General features: G+C 50.2%; 8 protein-coding genes across 8 annotated transcripts; 3 read left to right on the plus strand and 5 right to left on the minus strand.

The window, feature by feature from the left end:
* Positions 1-107: 107 nt before the first annotated feature.
* On the minus strand, positions 108-946 carry BO85DRAFT_448115 (uncharacterized protein). Its single transcript, XM_025659869.1, has 2 exons — positions 925-946; positions 108-852 (listed from the first exon to the last, which is right to left on the minus strand). Exon 2 carries the CDS (start codon positions 764-766, stop codon positions 224-226), a length of 543 nt encoding a protein of 180 aa, XP_025517089.1. The 5' UTR covers positions 767-852; positions 925-946; the 3' UTR covers positions 108-223.
* A 315-nt stretch (positions 947-1,261) lies between these two features.
* On the plus strand, positions 1,262-2,417 carry BO85DRAFT_448116 (translation initiation complex factor eIF1A). Its single transcript, XM_025659870.1, has 2 exons — positions 1,262-1,396; positions 1,648-2,417. Exons 1-2 carry the CDS (start codon positions 1,376-1,378, stop codon positions 2,074-2,076), a joined length of 450 nt encoding a protein of 149 aa, XP_025517090.1. The 5' UTR covers positions 1,262-1,375; the 3' UTR covers positions 2,077-2,417.
* A 5-nt stretch (positions 2,418-2,422) lies between these two features.
* On the minus strand, positions 2,423-6,104 carry BO85DRAFT_511806 (ssDNA endodeoxyribonuclease RAD1; the record flags this gene model as incomplete). The annotated part of the gene is made up of 8 exons (XM_025664625.1): positions 2,423-3,686; positions 3,737-4,838; positions 4,890-5,366; positions 5,417-5,468; positions 5,527-5,597; positions 5,647-5,734; positions 5,805-5,994; positions 6,057-6,104. 8 exons carry the CDS (start codon positions 6,102-6,104, stop codon positions 2,769-2,771), a joined length of 2,946 nt encoding a protein of 981 aa, XP_025517091.1. The 3' UTR covers positions 2,423-2,768.
* A 356-nt stretch (positions 6,105-6,460) lies between these two features.
* BO85DRAFT_262637 (uncharacterized protein) lies at positions 6,461-6,883 on the minus strand. The gene is made up of 2 exons (XM_025655033.1): positions 6,625-6,883; positions 6,461-6,552 (listed from the first exon to the last, which is right to left on the minus strand). The coding sequence occupies exons 1-2, from the start codon at positions 6,773-6,775 to the stop codon at positions 6,491-6,493; spliced, it is 213 nt and encodes a 70-aa protein (XP_025517092.1). The 5' UTR covers positions 6,776-6,883; the 3' UTR covers positions 6,461-6,490.
* A 722-nt stretch (positions 6,884-7,605) lies between these two features.
* BO85DRAFT_262643 (WASP family protein) lies at positions 7,606-10,062 on the plus strand. Its single transcript, XM_025655034.1, has 3 exons — positions 7,606-8,062; positions 8,130-9,882; positions 9,936-10,062. The coding sequence occupies exons 1-3, from the start codon at positions 7,853-7,855 to the stop codon at positions 9,965-9,967; spliced, it is 1,995 nt and encodes a 664-aa protein (XP_025517093.1). The 5' UTR covers positions 7,606-7,852; the 3' UTR covers positions 9,968-10,062.
* Positions 10,063-11,186: 1,124 nt separating this feature from the next.
* On the plus strand, positions 11,187-13,384 carry BO85DRAFT_262687 (CorA family magnesium transporter). The gene is made up of 3 exons (XM_025655035.1): positions 11,187-11,835; positions 11,905-12,533; positions 12,592-13,384. The coding sequence occupies exons 1-3, from the start codon at positions 11,233-11,235 to the stop codon at positions 13,079-13,081; spliced, it is 1,722 nt and encodes a 573-aa protein (XP_025517094.1). The 5' UTR covers positions 11,187-11,232; the 3' UTR covers positions 13,082-13,384.
* A 70-nt stretch (positions 13,385-13,454) lies between these two features.
* Positions 13,455-15,937, minus strand: trm44 (tRNA (uracil) methyltransferase). The gene is made up of 2 exons (XM_025662219.1): positions 15,782-15,937; positions 13,455-15,726 (listed from the first exon to the last, which is right to left on the minus strand). The coding sequence occupies exon 2, from the start codon at positions 15,569-15,571 to the stop codon at positions 13,688-13,690; it is 1,884 nt and encodes a 627-aa protein (XP_025517095.1). The 5' UTR covers positions 15,572-15,726; positions 15,782-15,937; the 3' UTR covers positions 13,455-13,687.
* A 163-nt stretch (positions 15,938-16,100) lies between these two features.
* On the minus strand, positions 16,101-16,691 carry BO85DRAFT_262690 (uncharacterized protein). Its single transcript, XM_025655036.1, has one exon. It carries the CDS (start codon positions 16,568-16,570, stop codon positions 16,265-16,267), a length of 306 nt encoding a protein of 101 aa, XP_025517096.1. The 5' UTR covers positions 16,571-16,691; the 3' UTR covers positions 16,101-16,264.
* Between the last annotated feature and the right edge of the window lie 4,947 nt (positions 16,692-21,638).

Here is a 21,638-nt window from a genome sequence, read left to right on the forward strand (position 1 = left end):
TAACAAATTTCCATTCTCCCCTCTCGTTCATCTTATCTTTGTTGAGAAAATTATGCATGAATGACAGGAAATCGCTGCATGTCTTGCGTGGCACATCGCAAGGGGGCTAAGTATATTTCCCCGTCTACTCATCCACTGATGTTGTACATATATACAATGACGGACCCGAACCGGTGTCCAGAACTAACCTACAGTAGTAGTATGAAGAAGAAGTCGGCCAAGGCTATAACGATGTCTCATTCCCTTTATCGTCACGAGCATCCACTGCCTTCTTTTGCTTTTTGGCCGGCTTAGGAGCTGCATCTTTCGTCGTCTTCAAATGATTTACCAAAGCACTCACTCCAGCATCCATCTCCTTTCGCAATACCTCGAAAGGCTCCCGCAAAATATCCGCATGAAGCAATAGGTCAACACGCCCCTTCAGATTCTTTCCATTCCCCCCTTTCCCATTAGAGTCACCTAGCAGTTCCTGCCCTGCTTTTCGACCGTCCGCATCAAACCCATGGTCTTTCAACGCTAGCCGGAATGCCATCCGGGCTCGTCGGCTACACCACGACCGAACCACACGCTTCATCCTCACGGACATCAGATGCGATGGATTTACCATCCACCAGAGTGTGCTTTTGTCGCGGGTGGCATACATGTGTGTGATTTTAGGCTGGAGAGGGTGGACATCTGCGTTTAAGTACCGGGAGGCGACATGGGACGGTTTGTAGTTCGGAAAGTATCGCATTATGAACGATTTGTGACTCCTTAGTGTCTTCATGATGGATGTGGGTTGCAGGCCTCGGAGGCAAGTCAATTGACTCCGTATATAGTACAATAATGATAGAATAGATGGTAGGACGCTAGCTGGATGCTTGGTATATTAGCACTAAGTAGTATGATGCGCCTATCGCCGGATCGGAACAGAAAAAGGCCAACCCTTCCAGCAGCGAGCGATATGTATCTATCTCAACATATTGTAAGCAACGGAACTGATAAACAATTCACAAGAAGTGGAATACGAACCAAGAATGAGCGCATTCAATTCTCTAGCGAGCCAAAAAGTTATCCCAGCATTCGGGGATGCTTCGGCGGTCCCCTGATTCTGCCACCGGGCGGTGGCTTCATGACGACAATGATTGGCAGACCCCTTGTGGCAAGCCTCAGGCGCAAATCAGGCCGCCACGCCACCCACTCACCATGGATGACATAAGCCAACGAAAAGCCTCGCAAAACATGAAGCGCCGGCCTCTCGCTTGCCTCCGCCTTCCTCGTCTTTCCCCCCACTTCCACTTTTCTGGTCCTCAGGGACATCTATTTAAATCTCCCCTTACCCGGACATCTCCTATCGCATCGAGTGAAAGACCACCGCGGTTAGCGAGATCCCAATATGCCCAAGAACAAGGGAAAGGTGAGTTCGTGCTGCATCCCACCCGGGTACCCCGCCTTACAGATTTTCGCTTTGTTTTACGCTTGACTCTGGTGCCCACCTCATGCCACCATATCCCACCTCAACGACACATTTCCAGCCAGGAAGATGTGAGATATGGAAGGCATAGAGGCTGCCATATTCAGAGAGCATCGGAGAACGAAGCGAAACTGCGCCACACGTCTATACACATGTCTAGGACTGTTTTTGCTAACGTATCTGCAACCAAACAGGGCGGTAAGAACCGTCGTCGTGGAAAGAACGAGAACGACAACGAGAAGCGTGAGCTCGTCTTCAAGGAAGAAGGTCAGGAGTATGCGCAGGTCGTGAAGATGCTTGGTAACGGCCGTCTCGAGGCACTCTGCTTCGATGGCGAGAAGCGTCTCGCTCACATCCGTGGCAAGCTCCGCAAGAAGGTCTGGATCAACCAGGGTGACATTATCCTTCTCTCGCTGCGTGACTACCAAGACGAAAAGGGCGACGTCATCATGAAGTACACCGCCGATGAGGCCAGAAGTCTCAAGGCCTACGGCGAGTTGCCCGAACACGCCAAGATCAACGAGACCGACACCTACGGCCACGAGGGCTTCGAGGACAATGTCGAGTTCGACGAGGACCGCGAGAGCGAAGACGAGAAGGAGATCGATGTCGACGAGCTCTAAATGTCCCTTTCAGGGGCACGATCTCATATCCCTGCCGGAGCGACTGGGTTCGGTTCTGTTTTTCCTCGACTCGTCAAAACTCTTGTTTTCTTCAAAAAAAAACCTTCATGGGAAGAATCTCCCCCGAGTATTCTTCTGAAAAAAGCTGTTACTTGCTTTGAAAGGAAAGAAATCGGACGGCTTGTGCATCCTGTCTGTGTATGTGCTAGTCGAGACTTTCCCGTGAAGGTATCTCGAGTAAAGGAATCAGGGCGGCAGCACCTTCCGGCTCCGCATAGGCGCGTTCTGCCTTTGCTGCGCCCGGTGCGGCTCCGTGTAATTCGGGGTATGGATCAGTAACAGGGGTTATGCCGGGGAATGTTCTTTATGATGCGGGATCATCGGTTTTCTGGACATATTCGTGTTCCATCATGAGGGCGTTCTTGGGTTAGCTACAGAAGGATGGCTTACTGCGTACGAGAAGGCTGCACGGTCTGGCGTGTGAGCGATTCTTGTGTTTGCTCCCTGTTCTTTTATTCGTTATTCCTTTTCATTACGCTTCTTCGTTTTCGACAAAACTGGATGATAGATTTATGAAAGGGTCACGAATATGAATATACAACCAATCTATACTCCTTTGTAGAATTGAGTAGCTTCGTATCTCTAGCTTCTCGTAGTATTCAACAATATCGAACATATATACAACCATCATCTCAACTCTCAAACACACTTTTACGAAAGAACCCCACTATCTTCCGAGCCGTTTCTATCCCAACCAACGGATCCAACTGCTCCACGCTCATATTCGCAATCTCATGAATATTCTCCGTCTCCACAATCAACCGCTCAAGGACATTAGGATTAACACCCGGAACCGCCCGAAGCATATCCTGGGGCAAGAGGTTAAAGACCCGATGCTCGATCCCCGCCGCAGCCATAATATCGCCGGAGTGCGATGACGCCGCAATATCCATGTCTAGCCCAGTCTGAACAGCCCGAATCGGATCCGGCTCCGGATTGTTCTTCTTCAGCTCGGCGAAGATCTCTGCGGTTTGGTAGGGGGAAGAGGACCAGATGATCTTGAGCCGGGGGAAGGTGAGAGTTAGGAGAACGAGTAAGTGCTGGGCGGATTTGGGGCTAGATGGGTTGACGAGGGAGCTGTTTGCGGATAGGGTGCTTGTGCCGGAGGAAGAGAAACCGAAGTCGGTGAGGAAGGTTGTGCCGGGGGTGGTTGCGGAGGCGAAGGCGTCGAAGGTGAAGGATTTGTTTTCATCGAATTCGATAAGAAGAAGAGGGTTCTTGTAGTGTTGGAGCATGGTTTCTGCTTGGTTGTAGAGACGGCCGTTTCGTAAGGAGGATATCAGGTCGCGGACTGATTTGCGTTCTACGCAGATGTCGGGCGTGAGGATGTAGTCGCCCACTGTGAGTTGGCATGGGACGACAATCATGTTGTTGCCATGTAGGAGGGATGGAAGGGCGCTTCTGAACTCGCGTACATCTATCACGACTCGTGGTGGTGATGCTGTTGCGGCTAGTCGGCCGCCTCCTGCAATACGGGTGTTCACGGTGCGAAGGAACTGTTCCTGAGGATCTACTTGACTCTTGTCATGTGTGATGGTGACGGCCATGTTCTGTTGGCTCGGGTTAGTGGAAGGAGGGAAGCACAGGGAAGGAGTCTTACGCTTTTCTCTTTGATGAGCTTTGTGAACGAGTCTTTCTCTCGCCGTACGGCGCTCAAGTAGCGCTGTTCTTCAACAGATCCCCCGTAGTAGATGAAATAAACGCGTACGTCCCTCCCAACATGGGAGCTGCGGTAGACCTCGACTCGTCGAATGAATGCAGGGTCTGGCTCGTACATGATGATGTACCGAGGCCGAACCTCCTCCAGAATATGCTCATCCATATCACCGTCGTAAGGGTGTATGATAACCAAGTCATCCATATCGTACAATTCGTAGTAATCGTCCATATCTTCCAAATCATCGATGATAACCTCCTCTTTTTGGGTCTCTTCGACCTCAGTAGGCTGGATTTCATCTAGAAGTGCCGACACCTGGGCCGGAGGTTCAATATCTACTTGGATACCGCTGTTGGGCGCGCGTGCTGGGACGGATGGAGTGCCTCCTCCTCGGACTCGGCGCCGCTTGTTCATTGGGGCTCTTCCTTGATTCAGAGAGCCAGGTGAATTCACCGCAGGCGACTGGGAACCGTCACCCGCGGGGTTTGACGAAAAGTTCTTGCTAACATTAGACAAGGATAACTTCCAGTCCATATAATCCCGCAGCCTTCGGCGCATCATCACTTCAGCGGAGCCCTTTTTCTCGTGGATGGCATCACCTGGATCCAATGTATCCCTTGTCTCCTGCTTCTTGCTACTCACGTTGGCATGCATCGTGCCCATGTACTCGCGAAGTTGCCGACAGGTCCGTTGGTCACTGCACATGATCAAAACAGTACTGTTGGACTCGTCCACCTTGACTGGATTGAGATATGCGTCCGTTTCAATTTCTTGCAGGACCTCCGCTACGACTTCCCATTTTGGCTGTTCTTCCAGAACGGGCTGGAGTGTGGTAGGTAAAGACGTGGATGATGAGCGAACTACATCGTTGCTGATTCGCCCCTGATATACTCTTGATCTCGCGGTCTGGAAAAGCACATCGGCTGCGTCGAGGAACAGCCATGGTGAATAGCTATGTTTCGTGGACCCAGGAGGTGGAGTATGTGCTGTGACAATCGTATCAAGATATTTGAGGAACGAGACGGCGTCATAGGTGAGCAAAGCACTAAGATTCAGGTCAATTCATGAAGCATAGCATACATATGGGTGGTCGCACTGGAGAATTGCCCGAAGGTCTGATAAGTCACTGACGATCTGTCTGGTCCGGAAGCTCACACGGTGCCATATGGGATCCAGTTGCCGTCTAATTGCAATATCGAAAGACCTGTGTAAAGCACTGTCGAGGGTCCAGTCTGCCATGTCAAGTCCAGTGTTCGCTTTCTTTAGCTCTCCTATGCAAATCTCCACGCACTCAAGGACGGCGTTTTGTATTTCGCGCATCTTATCACTCATGGGAACTTCTAGTTCGATCACCTCCGCTTTTCTATGGCCCTCGAGAGCCTCCGCCACGGTGACATGGAAGCGTGGCCATAACGAGGTCTTGCGAAGGAAGAGGTTGCGCAGGGAATTCGCCAAAGGGGCAAATCCGGTCGTGAATGGTTCCGGGGAGTCGGAGAAGGCCTTTAAGAATCCACGTTTGTTGTGCTCTCGATATGCCCGGATAATGAAGGCTTCAATAGACGTTGCCACAATCCTGGCTGTTCTTAGTATGTCATCCTTAGAAGCACAGATATGGTTGCTTACTTATCAGCATGAAGCACGACCATGCCAGTGACCTTCTCAGGGTCAAGCAGCTCTAGACAGCGGGTTAGGAGGGTCAACCGTCGCAAAACAGCAGTAGGGCCATCACTAACTGGACAGAAAGTCAACTATTAGTATCCTGGATGTTACACTCAGGATACCACCTTCGGAATAAATCTTCTCGCTGGACTGGCATTAGCATAGAAGGTCATGAATGATGCATGAGGACATACCGCATCGGAACCGTGGCCCTGTCCGTATTGATCACCTTGAGCCCCCTGGCAAGAGGGGTTTTGCTGATAGCATAGTGCTCAGCCAATGCTGACAGAGATCAGCATCATTATGCTTCAACATAACCCACCAGTAAACTGTCCGAGTCGCAGCAACGTACCTTCTCCAATCCATTCATTTTCGCGGTCATCTGCGCCAACAACAAGCACCAAATTGTTCCCTGCAGCATCATAAAAATGTAGCAAATTCGTCACCAGGCGTAAGAGGCCAAGGCCCCGAGCAAGAATCACCAACTCATCCTCCGAGCGCAATTCGGTGAAGATGTCCTGCTGGTATTGCTGGAATTGATTCTGTCAGCAATCCCATAGATGTCTCGCAATGAGCACACAATGTAGAACCGTAAAGTACTCACCAAGGGCAAGGACAGCTTCACCGGTACATTGGGGCGTTCAGGTGGCATGAGGAGCCTCTTGACGCGAAGAAGTCATCTTCCTTCGCGATGAGAGCGACCAAAGCGAGCGCGTGATCACGTGGGGTATGATGTAATGACGCTTTACTGGAGCACCAGCAGCAACCACTACTGCGTGGAACATTTTACGAATAGAACAGACTATATTTATATATAATTTCACGGTAAGTGTGGTCAGCACTGAATGGTGTGTTGAAGTTGTGGCTTTCCACGTCCATGTGTGGTAATAATCGTACAAGCTTAGAGAAATATTTATCTTCGGGCGAGGAGGACTACTATGAAGACCGGAGTACAAGTATACTGACTTCATTAACATAGCATTGCTTCATAAAGGTACAGCGACCTTACACCACCACTGGCTTGTAAAATCTGTTGTCCTACTTATTCAGTTCCTTCATACGTGCCTCGATCTCTTCCCTGGGGACTTTGGGTGGCATGCCTATATACTAATTTAGTAAACCGCCATAATGTGGAGGGATTGTGTGGGGATAAAAGCACAACGCTGACTTACTGTCGGGGATTTGAGGACCCTTAGACAAGTGATCAAGCATGGTGGCTTTCTGAGTTCCCTGATCGGAGTTCCTCTGCTCTTGATTTGAAGCGCTGTTGTCGCTGTTGCCTTGTTGGGGTGGGAAATCAGAACCCGAGGGGATGACAGGCATAGTGATGAGTAATTTGTCAATAGTCGTAGTGTGGTGAGTATGGGAGGAAGAGAACAGTAAAATTATGCTTCTGATAAGAAGAGTGCAGGCGAGTGGTAGCAGCGAGGATAGTTGATCGGGGAAGGTAAGCTTTCTATATTCTTAAGTAGTTCTTTTTAGTTGCAGCACATGCGATGACGTCGGTTGGGCTGGAAGTACCACCATAGTTAGTACTAGTTATAGTACTAGTAGTAAGAAGCGCGCCATTGAGGCAATGCAGTCATTTCTTCATTCACATGGTTGGTGGTGATCCGGTAAGATCAACTAATAAGATGCTGTCAAAGGCGATTCCCTTGGATCTTGCATGTCTGCCTAATCCAGGAATGCCATCATGGTTATTATATGGGTCGCAGGCAGACACCCTTGTTGGTCGTTGGATGATGATGCTGCACGAGACCATTGTGGATTGAGAGAATGTAAGGCTTTCTGCTTAAAAAAGTACAATGCTCGAGTCAATCCATTTCGCATGTCTTATTGCTTCATATTAATACCAACACTTGAACAATCATCTCTAAGTGGAGGACTGTCAGAGTGTATGTGCTGAGTGAGCGCCAGCTGCTTCCAGAGACGTCGGGATCCCCACCGCGGCGTTAGTGGACTTTAGTGGCTCTCCGTCGCTCTCTCCCGCCAACGCTCCTCTTCCGGCTACTTGACCTCTTCTCCCTCCTCCCCTCCCCAAAGCCAGACTTGCTCGGCCACCAATCCTACAATCTTACGGCCTTTCTGTTCTAGATAGAGCCTTACTAGTATTCATTCCTTTCTTTCGCGTCCTTAGGGCTGCCCTCCAGTCACCCTTCTACCCCACAAATCCTGGGAATTCCGAACTACCCCCCCTTTGTCTCAGACACATCCGTTGTTGCCGCGCCGTATCAGCTCTTATCCGTGCCTGAGGAGCAACCACCCTCTGGTACTTCGGGCTCACCAAGTTACACCAGACACCCTGCAATGCGCCTCCAGCAGGCGATCTAATCACGTCTACCTCACCGGTCATAAACCCCAAGCTACTAACACAGTGTCTTCGCGAGTCGATCCATCGTCATGCCTTCAATCCTGAATGATAACGACAAGGAAACAGTCAGGAGAACTGTACCAAAGCCTGACAACAAAATTCTAGCGGTGGCCGTTGCGCGCCTCTACGTGGCTCACCCAGACACCCAGAGATGGACGTACACCGGTCTGCAGGGAGCTGCAGTCCTAGCAAATGACCTGGTCGGCCGTACTTTTTGGCTGAAATTGGTGGACGTATCGGTGAGTACAGCCTGGTAAATCATGCACTGTGGCAGTTACTGACAAAAGACATCGTGCCGTGCCTTAGCCTGCCAATAGGGGAGTCATTTGGGACCAAGAGATCTACGACAACTTCGCGTACAACCAAGATCGCACGTTCTTCCACTCCTTCGAACTAGAAGACTGTCCCGCCGGACTGTCGTTCGCTGACGAGAAAGAGGCCAAGACATTCATTAAGAAAGTACAGGAACGAGAAAAGCATGCGAGCAAAGAGACACGGCAGACGCCCTTTGCATCTACCCGAGGCCAGGGCCCTGCTCCGGTGGTGAACGGCAAATCCGGGGTTGGACGGTCGCTGTTTGGCAGCTTACTCGGCCATCGCTCATCATCAGGATCTCATGTACCCCCACCGGTGACACCTGCGGAACTGCCTCCTGCTCCATCAATCCAAGTTGCTCCTCCACCTCCACCTTCAGCCAGCCCATCACGCAAGGAACTGCCGTTCGACACCAATGACCCCGCATTCAAGGGCGTACTGGACGAGCTCCTACAAATGGGCATTACGGAAGACTTGATCGCGGAGAACTTCGATTTCATCAAGTCCTATATCGAACAGAAACAGGCATCAACGCCCAGCCCGCCTTCTGCCGATGATCAAAGGAAAGGCAAAGCGCCGCCTCCACCTCCCCCGTCTGCGCCGCCTGCTCCCAAGGTGGCGGCCATCAGCCCACAGAACACTGGCAACAGCACAGGGAGTCGACGAGGTGCTCCGCCGCCCCCTCCCCCGACGCGGAGGACTCGAATGGATACGACGGATGACGAGCCTGCCTCGAAACGTGAACCGTCTCCTCCCAGGAATCGGTTTCGTGCGCCGCCTCCGATTGCAGATGCTGGTAAATTTGCTCACACACCATTGCCGCCTACTCGCCAACGGGCCTCGTCAAATGCTACACCCGGTCCTCCACCTCCTCCACGGCCTCCAAAGACTCCAATGGACGAGAACCAGTCCCGCTTTGGCGTTCCCCCACCGTTCCAGGGCGAGCGCAAGGTGTCTGCCCCTCCCGCACCTCCCAGTCGGCCAGGGCCTTCAGGGCCACCCCCTCCCCCTCCACGCACTATGAGCCCTGCAGCACCTCCACAGCTACCTCCCAAAGTTCCCAATGCCTCTGCAGCAGGGCCTCCACCTCCGCCACCCAGAAGTCCTTTGCAGCCGCCGCCCCCACCCGTGCCTTCCGCTTCCCGGCCTATTCCTCCCCCGCCTACATCAAGCGTGCCTCCTCCTCCACCCCCGCCTCCTACGTCGAGTGTTCCCCCTCCGCCTCGTCCCCCGCCCGTTTCAAGTGCTCCTCCCCCGCCTCCACCCCCGCCATCGCATCCTTCGCCTAGCGCCGGTCCTCCTGCGCCGCCTCCGCCCCCACCGCCACCGACCAGCTCGGTCCCACCTCCACCCCCTCCGCCTCCGCCAGCACCAGGAAGTTCAGTCCCACCACCACCTCCTCCTCCACCGCCAGGAGCTGGTGCTCCTCCTCCGCCGCCCCCGCCTCCTGGAGCTGGTGCGCCTCCGCCGCCGCCTCCTCCAGGTGGAGCTGCTCCGCCCTTACCCAAACCTGAAGGTGGTAGGAATGACCTCATGGCTGCTATCCGGGCATCTGGAGGAAAGGGCGGCGGTGGCCTGCGGAAGGTCAAGGAGAATGAGAAGCGTGACCGGAGTGGAGCCGCCGTGCCTGGCTCAGCCAGCGAATCGTCCGCGCCCACTCCTAGTGGTGGTGCTGCTCAAGGAGGCCTGGCAGGTGCTTTGCAAGACGCTCTGGCGAAAAGAAAGCAGAAGGTCAGCGGTAGCGGTAAGTAGACACCCCCGAATGGTCAGTAATACGTGTACTAATGTGGACGATAGATGACGAAAAGGAGGACGATGACGATTGGTGAGCCTTGCTTGAAGGTACTCTCTCATTATTCCTAAAATCAATGTTGTTGTCGTGGATTAGACTTTTGGATTTTGTGTGATACCTCCGTCGTGCAGCCTCTATATCCTTTCCTGTTCTTAGCATATATTCCCTTCCGGTGCGTGGAGGTGAATGTCTGGTTTTTCTTTCTAGTCAGCATCTCCTGCAGGTGATCAAAAGTATGCACTGGAGATTGGAGCTGTCTGACAGCGGGTCCATTCCCTAGTCTCCATGAATGGAAACACAATGCTTGTGTATTTGGGAACTAAGACCGCAGACGCTAGTAGGTCATTTATTACAAGATGAGTACTCTCATTGATATGGACATCCCCTAGCGTAGCTCGTCCAATCGACAGTAAATAATAAGAGGCGATCAACATCCTAGTATTGACTGCACTCATTCTCATGGCTCTAGACTTGACCACTTGGTCTGGTACCTTGCTAATGCAATGCCTGGTGGGGCATCCCTGCGGCTCAAAGAAAGTAACCAATGGTTCGGGCTTTTGGCATTTCCGATCTGGTGCCAAAGTGGGGCCTTCCGGAAAAGACCAAGCTCAATTAAGTAAGCTTCATGTGACAATTATCGAAATGGTGACTTTGTAGATTCGGCACGTAGTCCACCGCCGTCGTGTATCTTATAGCAAGTGGATCAGGGAACATATGCTTCAGTTAACGAGGGAAAGATTACATCTTCGTAGCGAGACTGGCTGTGAAACCGTGAGGAGGAAACAGTAACTTCGTGTTCAGTAGTCATGCCCTGTGTAAATCCACTCAAATGAGTCCCGCAAAGAAAAGGGTCTTTAACCAGTCATTGATATTTGCAACTAGAAATCCCAAGCCTTTCTGAGAGTTTTACGAGAAGAGCTTTGTCATATCTGATATGAGCTCTGCCGATCATTCTTGTGAGGATGTATACGGCTTCACCATCCTATAGACAAAGATTATCTGTTGGACTTGAAGCTGTGCGTAACACAGTTATGTATTGCTGGCCAAGTAGTATACTCAAAGCCAGACGACAGTAATTATCATATAATGGTCCAAGATATCAAGATATAATAATGGAACAGTCATTGGAAAAGCGAGGGAATATACTGTCGAGTCCGGGCCATCCAGCGCTGCCGGATTATAGTTGGTCCGAGCGGCGCAACTTGGATGCGGGAAAAAAGATGGGCGATGATATGGTTTGTTTTGCATCCAGATGAGTGCTGGTCGTCATTCTGGTCGGTGAAGCCATAGTACAAGGCAGAGATGCTGTCTCCGTCGTCTATGAAGCCTTCCGCTCCATCAGCATCTCTTCTCCGGTTTCTGCGATCACAATCCGATTCCTTTTTCTTCACAGCCAACCCAGCTACTTGCGGACGATCCCTCAATAATGATCCCCAGTCTCATCATCAGCACCACGCCTTCTCGCTAAGCAGGACGTCAGACTGGACAAGTATAAACCCTGCGCCATGCCGTGCGAGTCTAGAATCATGCCTCTTTCCGTTACCGGGGCTTTCGTCTAGAACTCGCGGTACTACTGTACGATGTCGGGCGTCGCTGGCTCAACGCTCTTCACCGAGTCCGTTTTCCCTCCCTAATGCGCAGTTTTCACGCGCTTCATCCACCAAGAGCAAGAGCCTTTGGCGTAGACTCTTCGACTTCAAGCGAAACAAAACCGCCGAATCCAAATCATATCTCCGCCAGCCACCTGCATTGATTAATGACGGAACAGAGGGAAGCTTTAATATTGGCCGCGGATTAGTGGCAAAGGCCTCCAATGAGCCGCGCCTGCGATGTACCGAGTTCGACAGCACTGGAAATGTTACTCTTGTAAATGGCGAATTCAAGAAGAGTGAGCTGATTGCCAAGGTCAGTATTGGCGGCTCTGCGAATCGTTTCATAACTCGAGAAGCGACACAAGACTGATTTCAAGCATAGTATGGTCTCCTACCTCGGGACTTGCGGAAGATCGACTCGTCTACTCTGCCTCATATCCTAGTGCGACCGCGTGCCATTCTTATCAACCTCCTACACCTTCGAGTCTTGATTAAGGCTGATCGCGTTCTCGTTTTCGATGCGTACGGATCCACGGACTCATACATGCAATCGCTATTTGTGTATGATCTCGAAGGAAAGCTACAACAGAAACAAGGGCAGACTACGGGTGCATTGCCTTACGAATTCCGAGCGCTGGAAGCGGTCTTGATCAGTGTCACAAGTGGCCTGGAGGAGGAATTTAATGGTGTTAGAGATCCGGTCGTGAGCGTGCTCAGAGCTCTGGAAGAGGACATTGACCGCGACAAGCTTCGACATCTGCTTATTTACTCCAAGAAGCTCGGCACGTTCGAACAAAAGGCTCGCCTCGTGCGTGATGCGATCGACGACCTGCTGGAGGCAGACGACGACTTGGCCGCAATGTATCTTACTGAGAACTCGCAGGGTGTCCGACGCGAGGAACACGAACATCAAGAAGTCGAGATGCTACTCGAGTCGTACCACAAAGTTTGCGACGAAATTGTGCAGGCCAGCGGCAACTTGGTGACCGGAATTCGTAATACCGAGGAAGTGTAAGTCATCCAGTTTGTCTCAAGTTACTTGTGTAATCGGATACTGACTTATTTACAGCGTCAAAGCCATTCTGGACGCCAATCGCAACTCCCTCATGCTTCTTGACCTCAAATTCAGCATTGGAACTCTCGGACTCGCAACCGGAACCCTGTTCTCCGCACTTTACGGCATGAACTTGAAGAACTTCATCGAAGAATCAGACTTGGGCTTTGGCGCCGTGTCCGTCACATGCTTTGCCATTACAATCGTTGTTTGTGCTTATGGGCTCGCCAAACTGCGCAAGCTTCAGCGTGTCCGCATGTGGGGCGAATCTGGCGTCGGCGGCGCATCCATGGTCTCTCTGCCTACCAGAGGTGGTGCACTAGCCAGCCACCGGCCAAATTGGCGCGCGGATACCGTTGAGCCTGTTTGGGGTAGTCTTCCCGGTGAAGGACGCGTGGAGAGGATCAAGCGTATTAAAGACAATGCAGCTGCAGCTGCAGCCCGATCTGCGACCCTGAAGGCTGCTAATGTGCCCCCAACAACGTCGTCTGGAGACGCTACCTAGCAGTCAGAAAGTTCTTAAATTCACATTTTTATACACCGAACAAACAGTGGGAGCTCACAGAGCATGGCCGCTGTCACAATTGACCCACCACTCTGCTCTACCCCGTCCAGTCCTGTCCTGACCATCATCCATGCTGTGGTTCTATGGAGCAGGGCAGAATTATCCTGGAAGTCGAGCACGAAATTTTATCCGCTAGAGCTTATAGAATTGCATGTCAGGAGTTCGGCTTGCAGATTGAAATTTTGATATTGTCTTATTTTTTGGGGACTATCTTTTTTTCCCAGCTAGTACTGTCCTTCGCTTCATGGGAGGGTCTGTATCTAGCTTGGTATACATACCACACTCAACTCACTCATGGGTTTCTTCATTTCATGGGAGCTAAATGTGCTCTGTAATGTGTCCATAGACGATAGATGTCGAATCAGACACCGACAAATGTTACATACATATGTACATTAACAACAATCAACAAAATTTATCATGTCCTTCCTCTTCCATGTACATACACAAAATCTCTATCTAATTTGCATTTCTCAGTAACAGTTTACGGGGTATCTCATCTCCAAATATATCCTCTCTCTACTTTTCACAACACAACAAGCATGTTCAATGCCCACCCTGCTTTCCCATCCCAGACCCCTTATTCAACCCCTTCGCCCTCTCAATCCAGATCTTCCCAGCGGCCTCAACGCCCCCCTCACGCGAACACTCCCGCCTTACAGCATCCATAACCCGCTCCAGGACCTCCTCTCCATTACTATCACCATCACCACCATCACCATCAGCAGCAGACCCACTCGCCCTCTCCTTCCAGACCTGCGTCGTCCGCCTCCTCCCCCCAATAACAGCCATATTCCTCGTACTCGGAATCCGCAACAGGGTCCGCTCAACCTCGTACCCGATTTCCTCCGCCACACTCATTGTCTTCGCGGTCAACGAGCCATACATGGACTTGAGGAACCCTGCTTCCGTAGTCTGAGCATCCTGTTTCTCCTTCCGGAGGGATTTGAGGTCTCCTGATGCTGGATTACCCTCTTCTTCCCCCCCTTTACCTTTATCGTCTGATTTATCCTTCTTGCCCGCCTTAGGAGGTGGATACCGAAACCTCGCACCAGAAAGTGAATGCGAGCAGCACGGGATAGCAATAAAGGGTGACGGCGACTCAGGGCAAAGAAGCGTAGCCATGAGGGGCGTCCAGACCGTGAGTTCATCTGCGTGGTTGGAGATAATGAATGTGTCTTTTGGAAAAGACCCCGTGTGGGATTTTATGGTCAATTCTTGGAGCAGAGAGGGGTTCGTTTCGGAGAATGGTTTGGGGATGTAGATTTCCTCTGTGAGTCGTGATTGCACGGACTCTGGGAATATACTCCATGTTTTGCGTCGGCGGGCGTCGAAGCCAAAGCCTTTGTAGCCTTCCATGAGGAGGACGTACACGAGGACGCCGTTGCCGCAGGCTACGTCGACGAAGCCGGGGAAGGTAGAGGAGGAGGTGGAGGTTTGCTCGTCTGCTGGGACAGCGCCGTACATGCTTCTCCAGAGTTCGATGAGGAATGCGGTGATTGAGAGGTCCTCGAAGACGTGCTTGGAGGGTTCGGTGCTCTCGACCCAGTTTTGAGACAGCTCGGCGGCGTATTTTGCTTTCAGCCGTGTGTAAGTGTTTTGCACCATGTGCTGCGGAATCACGTTGTCTTTGGCTGGGTTTTGGCTGCCGCCGCCGCCGGTGTCTGGTTTGCCGGTTAGACGGGTGCCGCGGGCGAGGCGGATTTGGATGGTAAGGAGGGCTTGTAGGGTGCGTTCTAGGCGGTTCTGGATGGGTTCGTTGGGGAAGAGGAGGAAGTGGATGGACATGGTGCCGGGGTTGGGGGAGGGGTCTGATGTGTTGGTGGTGGTGGTGGTGTTGTAGTCGTATAGGAAGGCTAGGGAACGGAGGAGAGGGTGGTAGAAGGGCATGTCTTCTTTGGAGGTGATGTGGGGGATGTAGACAGCGAGGTAACGGTTGATAGATCCCTCGTTGGTGTCTGTGGACTTGTTGATATGTTCGTAGAAGTGACATGTTTGGTCCATGACTCTGTCTAGGTTCGGGTTTCTGGGGATGAGTCTCCTCACTACCGTTCTGGTGAGAGTGAAATCGGGGATTTCTCTTGCGGTCATGGGTTCCACATGCTCCTCGGTGGTCTCCAGGTTGCTGTTGTCATTATGAGCGAAGGACTGCTCTTTCTGCTGTGGCGTTCGCAGCGAACCCCAGCTGTCGAAGAGGATGTCTGCCCGGTATAGATGGGTAGAGCTCATGTTGGGGTTGGCCAGGAGGAAGAGGGTCATATCTTGGATGACTTCTGGCTTAAATGTGAGGCCATATTCAGCCAGGTCTTGAGATGTGACCCATTCTTCGGTGCTGCTTGCCAGTACTGAAGAGGGCTCGAGAGTCTCAGCAAGTGGTTTGCCGGAGAGACGAGTCAAGTCTCGTGGATTCTTTCTTTTGTTTCCAGTCATTGTCTTGGAGTTGAGGGGTATATATGGCTATGAATGATGTGACCGGTTGTGTCGGAAATGATGCTCCTTGACACAGATGCAGATGACTGGCTCTATATCCACTCTAGTGGAAGTGTGTCTTCTTTACAAGAAATTCATATTCATCTTGAAGAATTCTGCCATTGGTCTCCGATTAGTCAGTGGATTCAATGCGGGGGAAATGGCAGAGACCTTGATTTATTCTACTGTGAAGTGCTCTTGTATAGGTGCTGATGCGTAAATTGCCTCTAGTACATGCAACTTCAGACACCAACAGATGCCCCTCAGTGGCATACTTTTTGATGTCGAATTCACCTCCATAGTGTGCACACATAATATGAGTCATCGAATACTATGCATCATGTGACAGTACTTTGTGCCCATGCCATCTACTATACGTATCTCCACGCAGCATTGCTTTTGAGATAGCTTAGATAGCTACTACCCTGTCGCCAAAGGGGACTGATCAAGGAAGACGACCCTGTCGCGCTAAAATAGAGGATTATCTTCAATTCTGGCCTATCTCCATCCTTTCATTGACGCCTCGCATGTTTAGGCAGATTATGCAGTAGGCAACAGAACCAATGAACTGACTATTGTACTATCAATGCAGCCTAATTATGAGAGCTGACCAACTCGGACTAATTCTACTAACTAGTTGAAAGGAGTTGCTAGTTAGTTGACATTTAGGGGCCCTTGCTGACTTGATGTTAGTGGACAGATAACGCACCGTTCCTCACGGGGATTGAGAGCTTTCCATCTACACCCGCTCATCTTTTGCTTTTTTTTATTCTCCGGTCGCCTTTTCTCTGGCTCCTCGTGTCTGCATGTACTATGTAGGTACGGCATGCATAGTTTCGCACCCGCCGATTGAGTTATTGATAAGTTAGACCTTGGGATGTCCTGCAGCGCCGAAAATCGTCGTATGGGCGGCCGAAGGAGGCCCGGAAGTGCAGGCATCGGTTTGCCTTTCACGTACATCCGCTGAGTCAGTGGGCAGCCGCTGTTTGCATCGAGGCTCCACTTTGCGCTTTTCTTACCATCCCGGCTTCCGCATATTATTTGTCCCTTAGACCTTCCTCGAATTGATTGCTTTTATTTGCTTTCTTCTTGATACGGAATCGATGGATGCAGGTTGCAGACGCCTTCGTTGCCCCCCATCCTCCCAATATACCTGGTCGCTTGCCTCGCCATGGGTCTGATTGACGTCCTGCCCGCTCTCAATGTCCGAATGTGAAGCTAGTTCGGACTTACGGAGATATACCACGCACTCCGTTAGGTGGGCCGAAACGGACCTACGATCCAGAAAGTTGCTACCATGTGTCTCCGTACTGTGCTTGCTAAGCAGCACATCAACCTTGCTTAGCATACCCCGTGTCGAAAATCCTGCTCCTCGAGTGGGTGAGCATCGTGCAGAGACCGACGATCATCACGGCCTTTGTGTCTTGCGGGGCCTCGACGGAGATTGACATGACCATGACGTTTACAAAGTATATGCTCGCACTAATTGACTAGACTTCAGGTAGTGGGCGCTGCCTATCAGGCTACAAAGTACTATTGCTATCTTACGATTGTCTTCGCCTATATTACTCCTTATGCACGAAGGCTCCGGATGACATGGTAAGATTTTCATCAATGCTTTTTACTTAGGGACATCCACAAATCTAGGTATGCCTTTGTCCCCTGGATGAACAGGCTCTCATCGAATCAAATCTGGGATGACCAATCCTGACACGGAAGTTCTTGAGACTGGTGGGTTCAAATACGCTAGATGTTTGATGTTACCTCGCACATGTTTCCCATGTTGCTCGTGTTCAAACCCGCAGAGAACGTGACACACCAGGGCTGATCGCCGCAAAAAGAAAGTTCCCAGAGATGAACAGGATAATAGCAGACCACTCGTGTCAACACGCACCACCGCACTAACCGCTTGCTACATTAGCTTGTTCTTAACGAACCATTGCTCTAGCCTCTACGCTCCGGAGGCAATGCGCGCAGTAGCGGCATAACGACTAATATAGCGGCCATTTTTAAAGGGGCCGACGGAGAAAGATGCTAGATCACTAGGCGACCAACCGTCAGAGACTAGACGTGCGCGACTCCGATATATTGTAGGCTATGACTGGCGTATTCTTGGCGATAACAAACTACACAAACTACAACAAGAACTGAGCAATTTGGATACTCGGACATCTTAGACCCTTGGAAGATTTAGCATGACTCCGCACAATAATGGGGCCATCCGGCGCCCACTTGACTGTACCGTGAACAGTACAGTAATGTTCGCGATGCGCCTGGCTGGATCTCCGCCACTGAGCCAAGATCACAGATGCAAGGTTGAATGAAACTGCCCCCGCGTACAGCCTCGGGAATGCCGAGTGGCTGTTTCCGGTCAAAATTTCAAGATGAGGGGGCTGTGGCTACTTATATGGTTACATCTGTTGTGGGTAGGCCCCATAGGTGTTTCTCCTCTTGATCCTTCTGATCTTGCATTGTGCGTCGAACTCTGGATGAAATCATCCATTGGGGCTAACATACGCAATGATGTACAGAGTCCTCGTCGGTTTGTCCTGGGTCAGAAGGACCACATGAAAGTACTACGGTGTGAATATTGCAGTAGTTGCAATTAATTAAAGACCTCTTTCTGTCTTACGGGCAACGCCGAAATATTTCAGACAGCCAAGGGGACTCGAATGAACATGGACAATGGCGGGGTAAGACTGCGCCGGTAAGACACTACTAAATCGAATCTGCTGGGATAGTGAGATGCTTGCAGCCAGCGGGTTCAGCGGGTGAGCACCCGCGCAACCGCCATACTTTCTGATCGATCTGGACGGGCAGTTGTGGTATGTACTACAAAGTCTGAGTCGAACATACTCAAGATCCTGCAGAAATCGCGACAAGAAGATTGCTGGTTGGCGGATTGCACGCATGGTCCAGCAACGGGCAGATCTAGGCCCCCGAAGATCAAATTCCTAATGAGTCGATGCCTCCTGCTGAATGCATACCAATCATCATCTGCCAAAACTCTAAGCTTAGCAGACTGAAGAAAATGTAATGTCTCAACCGTGAACAATCAAAGTTCTGAAGCAAAGCAATCAGATCCAGTAGTACTACTGGAAGGATGAATTGAAAATTCTATTCAAAACCCTCACGCCAGGAGGATTTCTCTTTACCCGCGCGAGCAGAAACCGAAAGTTAAACTGATGCGACCACCATTCATCGACGATTCCAGGGGAAAACAGAAAAGAAAGAAAAAAGAAAAATTGCCCTGTTTCGGTAAGATTTGATAAGTACCCGACCCACCAGACGGTACCATAGATAGTAACAGCAGCTAATAATTGAACAATGTGATTCGTCCTAGGTGTGTCCCAAGTGCCCCAGCTAGCAGAAGCTAGATGCCGGCTAGACTGGCTGGTGTGCTGCTCCACCGGCACTGTTTTGGACAATCCGGTGCATCACCCCTAGAAGGCCTGGACCGGAGGGATTTTCACAGTCTTAGCAAGGAATACAGTCAGTCAGTAGCCTGCATCCTCGGCACATCAAGAGATCAAAATCAGCTGCCCATATCTTTCTCTATCTCTTCCCATCAACTCCATCAGATTAACCCAACATTATCAACTCTAGTACCAAGTACTACTGATCCATAGCGAATTCCAATATAGCTAGCTATTAATTAGTATTTTATGTGTCTCATGTTGGGGTAAGAGAATCCACACCCATATCCACATCGAAAGAAAAAAAAAGAAAAATGTATACACACTCCCTATCCACCCTCAATAACCATTCATTCATAAGGTGTATCTAATTTGATGTGTGAGGAATTCCTCAGCCTCATCACATTGCCATTATGATTGTCTATAATATTATTTACTTATATCAATATTTGATCCTCTCAACATCCAATTAATATCAAACATCTAACAAGCCACACCAGGGGAACGGAGTCCAAGGTTTCAGGTTTTCTCTCAGGAGATTACACACAATAGACTAATACTCCGTAACTTAGTAACTCCTGGGATAATCTGGAACCCCCCAACCAAGCCGGGATATTCTGGAACTCACATAAGCATATCTGGAACTTTATTAGTAAGCCGAAGCTAAGCCGCTGGCTCGCCTCTCAGTAGTAGTAACGTACGTACCTTTCCTTCTTTCGTTTCTCCAGACCAGATTAATGACTGACATCAGTGTCTGTGTGGCGAGGTGTTCACCTCAACATTTGAGTTCAAACAACATGCAGCAATCGGAGAGAATTAACTACACATCTAAGTTTAGGATAGTATAAGTATAGTATACTCCCCCCCGTAAGCAGCATACTTAATTACTAAAATCTAATTCTAAGTAATTTTAAGTAATTGTTTTGTTAGTCAATAGTCACTTACTGTAAGCAAAGCACAAGGCAGCCAGCCAGCCCATACGTTGATTCAATTTCAATTCCAATTTCATTTCATGCATTCATGACATCTCCGCAAACAGGTACGACTGGTATGGGAGAGGGGTTAGGTTGTCGATCCCTACTTCGCATAAAAGGTGTGGCATGTCGGGTTGGACAGTCAACACTGCCCCCCTCCCTTCCCGAATTTGTTGTTTGTTCTTCCCAAGGCGGAATTTTTTTCCCCAGGTGACTTGACTGACTGATTGACTGAGACGGACGGGGGGGGGGGGCAACACTACTTACTACTGTAGACTAACTAATGCGAGAGAAGGGGACGCATTATGCATCTATTGCATGTTACTTACAGTACTCCGTACTTACAGTGAAGTAAGTGATCGATGGCTGGATTGCCGAGTTGGGGGGTGGTTGGGGGGTGAGCCTGTTAGTATCAATCTATAGATTATTGGGGGGAAAAAAGAAAATACAGTAGGTGATCTGGTTTTTGAGAAGGGATTGGTATAAAATAAAAGGAGGAGTAACAAATCTTGGCTTGGACATTATTCTGGGGTTCCTGGAGAAGGGTATCGCTGCTTGGTTGAGATCAAGCTTGAGTATTGGCTGACTGGTCATGGTTCATACCCATTCGTTCAAGAGGGGTTAGTTAGGGAGGAGGAAATCGCTTAGTAATTACAGCACACAAGTAGTTAACTGACATACAGACTTGCATACATACTCGGTATTTTTATCTCTGCGGCTGGTTGACTTGCCAATGATCACCAGATCTGTTCCAAGTAGTAGCAATCTATGGATTCAGGTTCTTCTTACTATTGGGGGGGTAGGGAAAGACATGGCGGATCCCCCAAGAACTTTTCGAACATGATGGAAAATTCTTTCAGACAACTCAAATGGAATAGACAATTGACCTAATCTTTTCCCCTGTTTGACCTTGTTTCTAGCTATTTACTCGAACCAGCTTAGTGCTGGAGCTGAGACTTGAAAGTAAGTCCCCATAGTAAGATAGAGACTAACTAAAGGAGGGAAAGAGAGGAGAAGAGAGGAGAGGAGAGGAGGAGAATAGAGGGTCTGCGACCAGGCTGCCGGAAGGTACCCGCTGATTCGTACGGTGGTGTGCGCTTCCAGCTCCATATCGGTTGCAGCAGCATCTTGAGGGCAGAACTGACCAATCTGTCCGAGGCCGATTGCAGCGGGCGAATCCCGGCCTGACCTCGACCACTAGACGAAGTGGGTTTTTCGGGTGGGTTTTGGTGACGGGAGGATGTGCAGCGGTGGCCGATTGGGTCTTGGCTGCATCATGGGTTGGCTCGACCAGAACCAAGTGGGTTGGTGCTGTCGTGTCTCATCACTCCCATCCACATAATCAGGATCTTTTTAGTTCGGTCGTTTGGTGGTCTATTGTTCTTTCGTCGTCATCATCGTCGTGGTCATGATCTATTCTTTTCTGGTCTGTGTGTGTGTCTGCTTGTAAGTTGTGTGCCGGTTAGACATAGACTAGGTTTAGAGTAGTGCTTGGTAGTGGCAGTGGCAGTGGCAGTGGCAGTGGTGGTAGTAGTGTGTGGGAGGCACTATTCCAAGCCAATGCAATTGTGTCTGTTATCGGCGAGTGAGTGGACTCTTGCTATCTATGGGCTTGTTTTTTTTTTTTTTTTTTTTTTT

The sequence above is a fragment of the Aspergillus piperis genome (genome assembly GCF_003184755.1).
Source record: "Aspergillus piperis CBS 112811 unplaced genomic scaffold BO85scaffold_6, whole genome shotgun sequence".
Taxonomy (NCBI): Eukaryota; Fungi; Ascomycota; class Eurotiomycetes; order Eurotiales; family Aspergillaceae; genus Aspergillus; species Aspergillus piperis.

Bases quoted from the DNA above. Each gene is read 5' to 3' on its own strand.
- BO85DRAFT_448115 (XM_025659869.1), bottom strand. From the start codon at position 766: ATGAAGACACTAAGGAGTCACAAATCGTTCATAATGCGATACTTTCCG.
- BO85DRAFT_262637 (XM_025655033.1), bottom strand. From the start codon at position 6,775: ATGCCTGTCATCCCCTCGGGTTCTGATTTCCCACCCCAACAAGGCAAC. The intron at 6,553-6,624 runs GTAAGTCAGCGT...ATTAGTATATAG, and splicing joins GGGTCCTCAAATCCCCGACA to GCATGCCACCCAAAGTCCCC.
- BO85DRAFT_448116 (XM_025659870.1), top strand. From the start codon at position 1,376: ATGCCCAAGAACAAGGGAAAG. The intron at 1,397-1,647 runs GTGAGTTCGTGC...GCAACCAAACAG, and splicing joins TGCCCAAGAACAAGGGAAAG to GGCGGTAAGAACCGTCGTCG.
- BO85DRAFT_262687 (XM_025655035.1), top strand. From the start codon at position 11,233: ATGCTGTCTCCGTCGTCTATGAAGCCTTCCGCTCCATCAGCATCTCTT. The intron at 11,836-11,904 runs GTCAGTATTGGC...TTTCAAGCATAG, and splicing joins AGAGTGAGCTGATTGCCAAG to TATGGTCTCCTACCTCGGGA. The intron at 12,534-12,591 runs GTAAGTCATCCA...ACTTATTTACAG, and splicing joins ATTCGTAATACCGAGGAAGT to CGTCAAAGCCATTCTGGACG.
- BO85DRAFT_262690 (XM_025655036.1), bottom strand. From the start codon at position 16,570: ATGTACGTGAAAGGCAAACCGATGCCTGCACTTCCGGGCCTCCTTCGG.
- BO85DRAFT_262643 (XM_025655034.1), top strand. From the start codon at position 7,853: ATGCCTTCAATCCTGAATGATAACGACAAGGAAACAGTCAGGAGAACT. The intron at 8,063-8,129 runs GTGAGTACAGCC...GCCGTGCCTTAG, and splicing joins TGAAATTGGTGGACGTATCG to CCTGCCAATAGGGGAGTCAT. The intron at 9,883-9,935 runs GTAAGTAGACAC...TGTGGACGATAG, and splicing joins GCAGAAGGTCAGCGGTAGCG to ATGACGAAAAGGAGGACGAT.
- trm44 (XM_025662219.1), bottom strand. From the start codon at position 15,571: ATGACTGGAAACAAAAGAAAGAATCCACGAGACTTGACTCGTCTCTCC.